At 47.5% G+C, this 13,093-nt stretch overlaps 1 protein-coding gene across 1 annotated transcript; it reads left to right on the top strand.

The window, feature by feature from the left end:
- LOC8060971 (dof zinc finger protein DOF5.1) lies at window positions 5,133-6,627 on the top strand. The gene has a single exon (XM_002458773.2). It carries the CDS (start codon window positions 5,350-5,352, stop codon window positions 6,355-6,357), a length of 1,008 nt encoding a protein of 335 aa, XP_002458818.1. The 5' UTR covers window positions 5,133-5,349; the 3' UTR covers window positions 6,358-6,627.

Raw genomic sequence — 13,093 nt, 5'->3', positions numbered from 1 at the left:
ATCACAAAATGTCTATGTATTGACAAATCCTCCATGGAAAGGATCGATTTTTCGCACCTGCATGATGATATGATGCCTACATATATATATTGCAGACAATAACATGCACAAGTTATTCCTCCATCCTCCACGTCCTAATCTGTCGTGCCAGTGCAACGCTAGGGAACAAATGAATATCCAGGCCATTAGGCCAGTTTGTTGCTTGCGCGCCCACGCACTGCACCTATGCACCTGCCGCCTGATCCGTGCATTCGTCGATCAGTTTATTTGCCCTGGCTCCGTCGTCTGCGGACTGCGCGTGCATGCACGAATGCCAGCGCATCGCCCTTGTCCTGGTGGCTCCAACCAATCCATCGTGACATCGTCCATGCACGTACGTCCTTCAACGGCCCAATCAATGTGTGTGGTCGTTCAACCATTGCGCTCTAGCTAGCAACTCATGATGCATCCGGGCCTCTGCATTACTGCTTTGCCTGCCCATTTTTCCTCCCCACGGAGAAATCGATTGGAATGTATATCTGCGTCTGCGTGCAAAAACAGTCAAGGCTGTTGCAGAGGAGTGTTGCTTAAGCAAGCTAGTAGTGATGTAGCTATAGCCTCTCGCAGTCACAGCTAGCTACTAGGCGAGAACAAAATCATGGAAGCAACCACTAGTGAGACTGTGGACGATTCAGCTACTGTATGTCCTATGGCTCCATGCCTCCATCTATGTCTGTGTGTGTGCTCTGTAGTGTAACAGCGTCAGCTGCAGTCCTTTTAGCTACACATGAAACACTGTTTGCTGAATCGATCCATCCATCAGGTAGATCTGACGTTACTCTTGCTACATGGTCACTGTTCTAAGATGGTTAGATGAATAATCACTTTTTTAGAAAACTAAATAGTCATATTTTTAAAGCTACCGTTTGCATACACAGATTCTTAAATTAAAGTAGTCATCTTTTAAAATTTCTCTTATGCAATTAGTACCCATTTTTCTATCACAAGCAGAAGTGTTAGACCCCGTACAGTAGTGCAAGTGACTGTAAAGAAGAAAACATACGGCCGTCTGTCAGATTTGGTCCATGGAAAACTACTACAGCTACAGGAGTACGTATACCGACAACGTTAGTGGAACATCAATCAATAATGCACGAATCATTGGTCAAGTGATCGTATAGAGAAAGTACACCGGGCTTCCCGACCTGACGACCGACGGCACGATTCGTTAGTCCTGTGTATATGTACTCTGCTGCCTGTCAGACAATCAATGAAGTTAGTATATCACTCCTGTGTAGATTCGTCGCTGTCGTCAATTCATGTGCTGTGTTTTTATTCTATTAATTTGTAATAATTATAAATCCATCTTTGTTTTGTGCCAAACTACAAATTGAAGGAGAGTCTAGTGCTATATGCACCGTCAAAGACTAGATCGTCACCTACGCCATGTGCTAAAGAATACACCATGATCGCTTGCGCCAATAGATAAAATGTTGTTGCAACTTAAAACATGCAAATAAAGCAAGTTTGCTTAAGATTTCAAGTCGTGTGTGCCTGGCATTGTAGTGCATCGACCGTTCGGCAATGTTTTAGCTGTATGAACGGACTGAAATCTCCTAGGCAACAGTACTGTCGTTGGCGCGTCCTTAGGTACGCTTCTTCCCCGGAACAGAACATTCAACTTTCTGTCGACTGCACGAACACTTCCCTTTTGAGCTGATCTGGCCCAGGATTGTCAATTCAATCAGTGCGTGTACATCACAGTTTTTCTATTGCCGTACGTAGCCTACAATCATCACCGTTTTGTGTAGTTTGGAACTGCTTGTGTATTTCTGACTGCCAATGACTGCTACTCATGAGAACAGATGACTGCTACTAATGAGAACGCAGCTTAATCTTTTTATTTTCTTTTTTTTTGAAAGACAGAAATGAGCTTATAGTATTTTTTTTTTGCGATCACGCCCATTCTCTTGGACATGTATTTTATTAAGCAGAAAAGAGTCCAACCCTAAACAAAGACAAGAAAAAAACAAGGAACTAAGGCAACCGCGGTTACCTTCGCAAAACACCTCACCCCTCCACTCGCTAAGGCAAATGTATTACATTACAACAAATTTGCTACCCTTTACTACAACCGATCAGCCAATCAACCAGCTAGAAGCGCGCCAAGCGTCTGTTGTCAGCCAAGCACCACATCTCCGCCTCCTCCTCGATCTCCTGAGTCAGCTGGACCGTCTGTGTAGCAATACCATCAAAAGTTCTCCTGTTCCTCTCTTTCTAGAGCCTCCACCCCACCAAGAAGAAGAGGGAATCAAAGCCTTTACGACGTTCTCGCGGGATCATCTTTTTTGTAGCCAGCCACCAAGGAATGGCGTGCCCTGCAGGGGTGAAGTGAGAGCCAAACAAGTGTGCCCACTGAAAGCAACGATGCCAAACCTCTCTACTAAAGACACAAGTACACAACTATATGATCCATGGACTCAATTTTATTTTCTAGGAAATGCATCACTACGCCTTCTGCAGTATATATGAGACGAGTGCACGTGCACCAAAATGAAACATTCATTTGAATTTATTTGCCGTATCTATCAGTCATTCAGCTATATTTTTTCTTATAATAAATCAATAAACAATACTTCGAGCCATGTTTTTTCTACCAAACGAAGAAGAGCTTAGCATGTAGTATTTGGCAAGTGGTCCTTACACCCAGTACTCGATGCACATGTACACAATATACCACAGTTCTGCACCAATGCAACTTTATTCGGTGTACGTATATACCATCATCAAGTGCTATCCAGCCACAATGCTTGGTACAGTGTACAATATAAACATATATGGTATATACCAGTTCGATCATGACATGAAGTTTGGAAGCATCCAGTATAATGGATCCCTGTCCACCGTGCGCGATCCCGGCAGCGTCGCCGTCAGAACTACTAGGGACGATCTGGAGCTGAGACTGAGAGCCAGCGCGCGGCGTTCATATCATCACATCACAGGGACACGGTACACGAGCCGTAACAGTGCGCAGCCCCCAATCATAGCACGGCCGCCGGAGGCCGTGCAAGCAATCTATTCTCGTCGTGCGAGGCCGATGGATCGGCGGATCCGCCAGTATTAATTCGCGTGCTTGCGGGTTACGGCTAGACAGCACACGGCAGGACGAAACGCGCACAGTCGTGTAGTGTCATATGCAGGCAGAGGCAGGGGCAGCCTAGCTAGCTTCTGGCTGTGCTGTGAACCCCGTCTCCCCTTTGGCCTTTGTTCGACTTGTCACACTCCCATCCCAGTCGGCCAGTCCCGGCCCAGAGCTAGCTAGCTACTAGCGGCTAGCCGGAGACCTTGCTCACAGGCACAAGCAAGTCAAATTTGCAGTTGATGGTTCGGTTTACGCCCTTAATGGTGCATGATTAGGACCTGCTGGAGGGGAGATGAGTGGATGGATCGCGTAGCGGTTAGTGTACCTCTTGGAGCCACATGGGGAGAGTGGCCGCGGTTTTTCCATGCGCACAGCCGGGCCGGCGACCGGGACTGTCCATCCAAAATGTACTGTGGGGTTGGAATGTACTGTCCCGGCTATCCCCATCGAAAGCAGAGACGACCTGCTGCAATGCAACAAGAGGCCAGGGCCTTGTTTAGTTCTGAGGGAACCGTAGCACTTTCGTTTGTTTATGGTAAATATTGTCCAATCATAGACTAACTAGAGTCAAAAGATTCGTCTCGTGATTTACAGTCAAACTGTGTGATTAGTTTTTGTTTTCGTCTATATTTAATGCTTCATGCATGTGCCGCAAGATTCGATGTGACAGGGAATCTTGAAAACTTTTTAGATTTCGGGGAACAAGGCGCAGCTACGGGCCTGCGCTGGGCAGCGCTGCAGCAAGTGGCTTGCCGAGAGACCCGCACGTCCGCGCCGCACGGTGGCCGCCACGTACGGGTTGGGTGCACATTCACCTGTCAGAGCCGTGTGCGCGGGCGTGCGGGAGCCACGCCGGCCGCGAGGACTCAGGACACGGCCGGGACGGTGCCGCGCGCGGCCGGTTGGGTGCACCAAACCATGACCAGGAAACGATCGCAACGGATCGGAGCGGCAGTGAGTACTGTGAGTTGTCACGTCGCGCTCGCTCGCTCTGCACTGTGCGTTTACCGACGGTACGAGGCCTAGGGATCGATCGCCCTCCACACTTCTTCACGGTCGCGGCACCCCTTCCCTTGTTAGATGGCGTGTCGTGGTATCAGGTTACTGTATCAGGGCTAGCTAGCTGACCCCGCCGACGTACGGCCTTGCTGGGCGCCAGGCGATCGGCAGCGCACGTACCTATCTGCTGCTCCCTGTTCTTTCTACATCATATGCATATGTTTCGAAGCTCGATCGGGTCTACCTCAGCGTACTTAATTAATAGATGCTGGCCGGGTATATCTAATACTCCATGGCCTATTCAAAATCACCGATTAATTACGTCATCAGATGAAAGCACCATGCATAGAGTACTTCTGTCTCCGATTCTTCCAAGCTTACCACAGTAGCAATCCTATACGACGACGAAAGTGTCAGTATAGGAATCGCTGATCAGAAGACGGCCGGTAAGAATTCAGAATTGACCCGCACAGTCCAGCGAGTATGCGAGTGCAGTGGCCACCCGCGCGCGGCACACTGCCCTATGCCGCTATGCGCCAGCACACGAGTCGACCGGGGCAGCGCATGGCGTTGCGTCCCGGGGGATTAACCGTGTGTGTGATCGAGCAGATCCCGCGCCACACAGCAGCGTACCCGTCGAAGTCGAAGGGCCGACGGGCGGGCTCTCCCTCGGGAAACCAATAACAAAGTCGTAGGCGATCCCGAGGGATTTGCTTCCCCCGCACCCCACCAGTCCGGAGGGCGCCTAGGATTTCACACGGCACGCCAGTGCGTGGCGCCGCCACGTGAGCCCCGGGCCACCGCGCGTTCTGCCCGGCATGCGCGTTCCCGTGTTCCTCTCCGGCCCGGCCCGGCCGGCGATCACTTGGGCGCAACGTACGGCTCCGCCACACCGACCACGCCTAGCAGGCCCGTATTAGCAGCCGCCTCATCTCGTCACTTCGACTCGGGCGTAAACAAACTCACATGCACATGGATGCACGGCTAGAGCTGGACCCGGAAAAGCTCCCCGCCAGAGCTATACTAACCACCGTATAAAAACCCCACCACCTCCTCTCCCTCTCGCCCTCGATCGCCCCACCTCCATCTCTCATCGAATCTCTGGCGTCTCCAAGGTCACCTCCGACGATCCCTCTCACATCACAACATTCTTGGCCAAGATCCTCCCAGCTGCTCGCTCCAAGCTCCAGCTCTGACCACCACACCGCGTACGTGGTGGTCTAGCAAACATGCTGTCTTCACACCACGAGGCCATGCTGCCGTATGCGCCGGGGCCGCCGCCGTCGCTGCTGGTGGATCGGCGGTACAAGCAGGGCGGCGAGGCGGCGCCCAACTGCCCGCGCTGCGACTCGCCCAACACCAAGTTTTGCTACTACAACAACTACAGCCTCAGCCAGCCGCGCTACTTCTGCAAGGGCTGCCGCCGCTACTGGACCAAGGGCGGCTCCCTCCGGAACGTGCCCGTCGGCGGCGGGTGCCGGAAGAACCGCCGGGGCAAGTCGTCCTTGCGCTCGGCGGCGGACGCCGCCATCGCGAGCGGCGGCGGCCGTGATGCGGCGTTCGGCCACCACCGGTTCCCGGGCCCTGTCCGGCCGGACCTGGTCCTGGAAGGCATGGTTGGCAACCCGTCGAACCCAGCTGGCCAGGCGATGCCCGGCGGCGTACCCGCTGCTACCGATGGCTCCACCATTGATCTCGCAATGCTGTACGCCAAGTTTCTCAACCACCCGCCGGCGGAGGAAGGTGTCAATGCCGTGACACCGGAGTCGGCAGGGCAGGTCGTCGACGAGGCATTCGACACGTTCAGCGCGTCCAGCGACCTGAGCCCCGGCGTTCTGGCGCCGCTGCAGTTCGATCCGTGCCACGACGGGTTCGGTGAGTGGTCAGCAGGCGGGCCAGTGAGCAGCACTGGCCCCTCGAGTACGGCTAGTACTACCGCCGCAACCACCATGCTGTGCGCTGATGTGAGCGTGCAAGCTGCGTTCGGCGAGCTCAACTTCGCCATGGATCAGAGCTGCTTCGACTCGCTAGGGTTGCCCACGGACGACGTCGTCGGCAACCTCTCGTCGTCGTGGTGTTCGATCGTGCCAGGCTTGTCGACGTTAGAGGACACCAAGTATGACTCGTTGGATTCGTTCCCTGACGACGCCCTCAGCCTTCACGAGGACATGATTAGCGGGACTGATCATGATTGGAGCGTGGATTGCCAAGGATTGGAGGCTCTCTACATGCCGTAACTACACATTTGCATGATCCAAATTCTTCTTCTTCTTGCTAATTTGATTTGATGTTGTTCTTGTGATTGGTTTCCTACATTTTTTTTCTCTTTAATTTTCTTTCATTCAATTCGGTTTGGAAGAAATATATATAGAGGTATATGTATGTTTTGAAGAGGGGTACAGTGAGGGACAATCGCTCATGTAATTGAATTAAGGATTTCGGTATACTTGTGAGATAGATCGAGGCAATACAATAATGAAGCTTGGAAATACTAGTCTCCATAAGCATCTCATATATGACATGGTGTTACACTGTTACTAGCATCAGTCTTTCTACTGCGCCAGTGCAGAGTTCATTTACAATCTTCAGTTTTTACATGAATATGTTTATCATTGATGAATGCATAGCATGGAAGCTGAAATGTTCACTGCTTAATTACCAGAAATGCTAGAGAATCTGCAGGAAATTTGATAGTACTACGCTATTTACTGACGAAAACTAGATTTGCAAAGCATATGCATTGCAAACTGATTCCCTTGGAGCTGAGTCTTGGTCAGAATCATCACACTGTGTGAATGGACTTTGGTTACACTTGATTACTAGTTAGGAGAGTAGGCTTAGCTTCCGAAGCAAATAATACCTTGCATCCCAAGTATTGAACAGGGCATGTGTCCCTTGTCTCCCGTCTGCTCGTTCAAAATGGTTAGTCAAACAAAAGCAGTGTCATCAACTGAGAGGGAGAAGCAGCTGTCATTGCCTAAATTGTTAGAGAGATTGCTTCTACAGAACCATTCAATTCACCTTCATGATGACTTATTTATTTCTATTACTATTTCGTCTATAATCTTCAAGTGTTTTTTTGCTCCGCCTCCACGGTTAACGTAATTTAAAGGCAGTACTTAGTAGTTAGTCCAGCTGTTCATTCAGTAGCTACTAAGAATATTCCTGCTCGGGCAGATTGAAAAAGATCAGTAAAAGCTACACTGCACTTCAGATAAAGTAATACAAAAATTATTGTAGCCTCTGCATCAACAAAGGATACACAAAAGCCCTTCACTATTACAACATCTTAGCAATTGGCTAACTTACTGCGTTTCATACGCGGCGGTTTTTACTAACAATTTTTTTCTCAAATATGCAAAAGATTTGCACATCTTCGTATTAAGATCGAGAAATAGTGAAAGTTACAATGACACGCCACAGACACGACACACTAGAGGGGGGGGGGAGTGATACAATCATCTCTACCCTCTCTAGCATTAGGAAATCACGGGCGATTACTCACTAATCAAAGTACCAAGCCAACATCGTCGGTCAGACGCGCTTGCTAGTGCGACGCCTCGGTTGCTCTCCTTGTGGGTTCGCGAAGAGCTCTCGCATTGCCTCCGCGTGCGAGAGGTTGAGTTGGTTGACGAAGATATACTATTGTAGGTGTCCCGTGGAAGACCTCGTCTTTCCGTCGAGAAAACTCATCTGATTCATCACCAACACCTCTCCTGCTTAGAAGCCAGGACGCGCGAGAGCCTAAGTGGCAACCCTCCTATTGCGGGCCGACAACTTTAGCCTCTTGATGATGGAGCTCCCGCATTCAGGTGGCCAGAGAGTGGTGTCTGCAGTTGGTGTTTCAAGACGCGCCTCGTCATCCTGGGTTGTCCCCTTGTAGTGGCCTAGTAGGGGTGGCTTCTTCCCCATTCATGCTCGGGTGAGACTGGAGGGACGTCCGCCGTGATGGGCGGGCACCCAAGCACTGCTGCTCTTGCTAGTCGGCTCATGACGAGCGAGGCAGCGAACTCCTCTAGCATTGGGTCGACTCACTCGCAAGTCCCTGCGCTCACGCACAGCTCCAGCATAGCGGATCTGGCTCATGGAGGTAGTGTGCAGTGGCAGAGGTAGTGGTAGTGTCAGCATGGGTGTCCATGCCCCTTGTCAGCTAACTCCGATGCCGCCACCATCGTCGTTAGATTTTGGTGGCATTTTTTAGTAACATTATTATTCTTAGGACTTGTTTGGTATGACTTCAAACCGCTTGGGCTCCTTGCTATAATGCATGGAGGAACTGAAGCAGGTGAAACAAGAAAAAGTGGCTACACAACATCCATGTTCATTTTGAAGAAAGATACTCCTTGCTACATTGCACAAAGGAGCCAGAGCTTGCCGGAGCTCCATCAAACAGGGTCTTAGTCAAACTGTACATTTAATTGTTAGTAAGCATAACCTACTACTGGTATATTGGAAAAAGATCAGTAAGGTACACTACACTACATTTCATATTTTGTAGATAAAGTAATTAAAAAACATTGTAGCTGCTAGATCAACTAATGGTACAGAGTCATTCACTGTTAGTACAAGTTACAACCTCGTAGCAATTGGCTGACATAGTGTGTGCGTGCACTCCCATATGACTATATATATGAGCAACGAGCATCACTGTAGCAGTACAATAATTCACCAATCGTGGCATATATCGACCATGTGCCCTGTTGAATTAGTAAACGTTTAGTCGTTCATCACACATTTGTTAATTCTTAATAATTACCTAAAGATAACTGTAACCATCTCGATTGGCAAGACCTTACGTACGTGCGTACTCCTAGCTAGGGTCCTAACTCCTATGTGCATACTACCTTGGAAAATGTTTCAACGGTAAACATCTTCTGTTGCATTGGACTATATGATCAGTTACAATTTCACCGTGCCTCTCTAGGCTACCTAAATTATTTTTTGACAGAATGCTACCTAAATTATCGCCTCGAGAATTGAAGAAGAACACATACATCGCCCAAAAAAAAAGAAGAATGACGCATCATTGTTTAAATAGGAGTATACATTTTTTGCAGTTATCGATAAAAGATCTCGGTAAGAGGAAGAAGAATACTAGAAAGAATTTGGTTGACCAAGGCAGATCGGGACCAGCGCTGGCTGCTGATCACACTGCACTACCCGTGCGCGGAGTATTTTACAGGGTCAGCGCCTCCTCACGATGGATGGCGTAGGACTGTAGGAGCTAGAGCTCTACTACATGCACGGCATATGTCCGCGTCGGCCTCCCTTTGCATCTTATGCTTGCATTGGCATCCACTACTACTCGATCGTCCGAACTCAGACAGTAATGATCCATCAACCTTGGGAGCTCCGCTCTGATTCTGATAGTATACAGAGAAACCAGTGGTGCATGGGGGCCTTAGCTTGCTAGCTAGGGCCGCACGCACATGGGGTTTGGATCCGAGAGAGATCAGCGACGAACAAACCGCTAGCTGGCCCATGATCCAAGAAGCGATGGGTGCAACACTCAAGGCGATCACCGATCAACAGCGCAAGAGATTAGATATCATGCATGGGGGCTTCCCGTCGAAATTCAGAACCAAACTGCACTCGATCGCCGTAAACAAGTGGGCCGATCGATCTTCAGTTGCGCGCACGAGCTTGAGGTTTACAGAGGAGATAAGTGCCATCGATGGACCTCATCATATGGGAACCTAGCTATAGCATGCATGTATAGTTGTGCGGGACGTGTTCTGTCGTTAACGCATCCAGAACAGAACTCTGCAAAACTGTCATTTACTGTAGATCGAGAGAGAGCCACATGTGGTTTTTGAGGGTCAAATTACCAGTACTAATTTGGCAGCCATCGCAGTATATATGCTCGGAGTCCAGCTGGGAACTCCTAGTACACGGTACGGTCCATTATGGCACTAGAGAGAATCGCGTGCGTTTCTACGTGAACAGGGCTTTAATTTCTGGCGTGTATATTCATCATCAGTGACCTAAAAATACTGCTAGAGCTAGAGGAAGATGGACGACCGGCGAGGGACTGAGCTAGCACTCGATCGCGTACCAGTCGTACCGGAGGACATAAAAGCACACTTGTAGTAGTATGTTGCACAGTCAACTCGATCACCACTAGCTCGTTCAACTCTATGGCCTTGTTTAGATGCGAAAAGATTTTGGATTTCGTTACTGTAGCACTTTCGTTTATTTGTGGTAAATATTGTCCAATCATGGACTAACTAGGATCAAAAGATTCGTCTCGCGATTTACAGAGGTAAATTATGCAATTAGTTTTTATTTTCGTTCATATTTAATGCTTAATGCATGTGCCGAAGATTCGATTTGATGAAGAATCTTAAAATTTTTTTGGTTTTTGGATCCACTAAACAAGGCCATAGCACGTCGTCGTCGAGATGGTGCCTCGGCATCAGCAACGTTAACGGGGGGCTCGGACCTCGTGCATGTTGTCTTGCCATTGGCGCGTCGCTTATTCCCACACGTAAACGGTGCCTTATCTTCGCCGCACGCAGCCCCATCGAACGACGCCCACTCTTGCATTATTCCCGGCCCGCGCTAATGAGACTTGTAATAAAGTAGCTTATGTGTTGACTAAACTCGTGCTCCGCCACATTTCGCTCGTCTTAAGGGGGGGCCCTTCCAGCCGGCCGGGCGTTTTAATCTTTTTTTCTAGCAATAATAATGCTTAGCAATGCCATTATTAGAACTGAAGGAATCAGAGCTATAGTGCAGCAACTTGTTTGAGGGCGTGTTTAGTTCCCCTGCAAAATGCCAAATACGGAGTACTTTAGAATGATGAAATACAAAATATCAAAATTTTTAGAACTATATTTAATTTCATCCAAAATACAGAATTTATTGTCTTTATTAGAGCTTCTTGAGACTCTTTTTAGGATTTTTTTTTGTCTTTTGAGGTTAAAATCCAAAATGGAGAATAACCACATGTTTTATCAAATTTTTGTATGATGTTTAGTTTAATTATGCAAAATGATAATCTAAAACCTAATTTTTTTAAGATAAAAAGGGAACTAAACACCCCTGACATGGTTTTTTTTCGCGACCACATCTTGTTTGAGATGGAATGATCACGGCTGATTCTAGTTGCAAGAAACCCAACCGTTTGACTTGTTTTCTTGCTAGGCGTCTGTCGTAGTTTGTAAGGGCACTCCCAATGCTAGAAACTATACGTAGTTTTTATACATATTAATTTTTATAGACATTATATATAGAAACTATATTTCAATGGATAGTTTCTATACAATAATTTTTTATTCAATCATATTCATTCTCTCTATTTTCAATCAATCATACCACTTTATGTCTTGGATGTTGTGTACACATGGTTTCTAACTTAGACTCTCTTCAATAACTACCTTGCCACATCAGTAAAATGCTTAGATGATAGTATAATTAATGTCTGTAGAAACTATGATAGTTTATGCATTGAGACTTTGACTCGGCGAATTCGATTGCTTCAACTCCCTGTTCACCACCGACAAGCTGGAGGGCTAATTTCCCAAAATTTATGAAAAAGGCCTTCATGGGCTAGCCGGAAAACTAAGAAGGCTACTAGTGGGCTCAAGTGCCGATTCTGTCGCAGGAACAAAGTTGAAGCCCGCTTTGCGGATGAAGCAGTTTTAGTCCTCCGCTTATGACTGCAAGCCTGCAAACCCGTTTCTGTCCGGTAAATTATACTACTCCGTTCAGACCGATGCGTCAGCTGCTATTAGAGGTCAAAGAGGCAAAGCGGGCCAAAACAGAACGGAATTTTGTTAGGAATTGTCGAGATATTTGTTATTGGGCTGTTTTCTGGTATCGTTTTGGCCCACTTATTTGTGCTGCCACGTACGTGCTGTTCTGTTTCAATCAAAAATGTGTTTTCGGGCGCTTCGGCCAGGCGATAGCTATTGCTTGGACTCTGAGGAGACGGAGTTGTTCCTTGTGCCGGTGGAGAGAGACGCCACATGTGGGCAGACTGTGTTGCCGGCTAACTGCATTGTTGGCTGAATCAGAATACATGAATATCTTGTTTTGCTCTGTCAGGTGTTTTGCTCTACGAGTAGGTTATATATATGTTCCTTTGATTTCCACTATAGTGTCCACAATAATCGTCTAGGTTACATGCGGGGTTGGGGAATAATGGTGCTTTCATTCAGTTTCAGCTTTCAGTTTCAGAGATCTAGTTAATTATTGGAGAGACATTAAGGTTCAGCATTCAGGTCCAGTCCTAAATTGCTGTTCATGTGTTAAAAACGTTTCAGTATTTTTGTTTTATGGCTCAGTATTCAGTATGGAGATCCGTTCAGTATTCAGTGTAGTACAGATCAAGACATCTGTATTGTCAAGTGACCAGTGTTCATTGTAAATTTGCATGTTGAGAGGCAGCTGCTAGCTATTTCATGCCACTTCATATCTAGGGTTACAGCTTTTTTAAATAAAATTGTTCATCTTCTTTCTCATTCCTCTTTGTTGGGGGCAGCACTAAACAATTTACTCCATCTCTCTCGAAGCTTAGCCGCCCCTCCTACTAATTAATAACAAGTCACGACGCAACGTTGAGCTTGAGGGCAACAACAACCTTCCATATTCACTTTTTATCCGAATATTAAAATTTACTGGTGATCTATTTCTTCTCTATCCTACGTTTTTGGGCATCTAGAGCCTACTGCCCTCGTCGTTTGGTCGTCAGCATGGTAAAGAAGTTAGCTGCCTAGCCCCCACGCCGAGAGCCTCAGAATTTGGCCGTGCCGGCAGCGCCGATCAGAGTCACACAAAAGCTTTACAATGCAGAGGCTAATTGGTGTTAATTAGGTATTGATTGGGATATGGGTAGAAGACATTACTAATTAATTGACAACTAGACCAAGAAGCTAAAATAATTTCCATATGCTTGCAAATCTGATAGGTGAGAGCTTTGCGTTTTCTTGATTTGATCTTATTACTTTTCTAAGAAATTTTCCTAATTAA

This window comes from Sorghum bicolor, chromosome 3, assembly GCF_000003195.3.
Source record: "Sorghum bicolor cultivar BTx623 chromosome 3, Sorghum_bicolor_NCBIv3, whole genome shotgun sequence".
NCBI classification, from domain to species: domain Eukaryota; kingdom Viridiplantae; phylum Streptophyta; class Magnoliopsida; order Poales; family Poaceae; genus Sorghum; species Sorghum bicolor.
Note: the sequence above shows the minus strand (reverse complement) of the source record. Positions and strands in the feature narration are given on the sequence as shown.

Excerpts from the sequence above, each read along its gene's own strand:
- LOC8060971 (XM_002458773.2), top strand. The coding sequence starts at position 5,350 with ATGCTGTCTTCACACCACGAGGCCATGCTGCCGTATGCGCCGGGGCCG.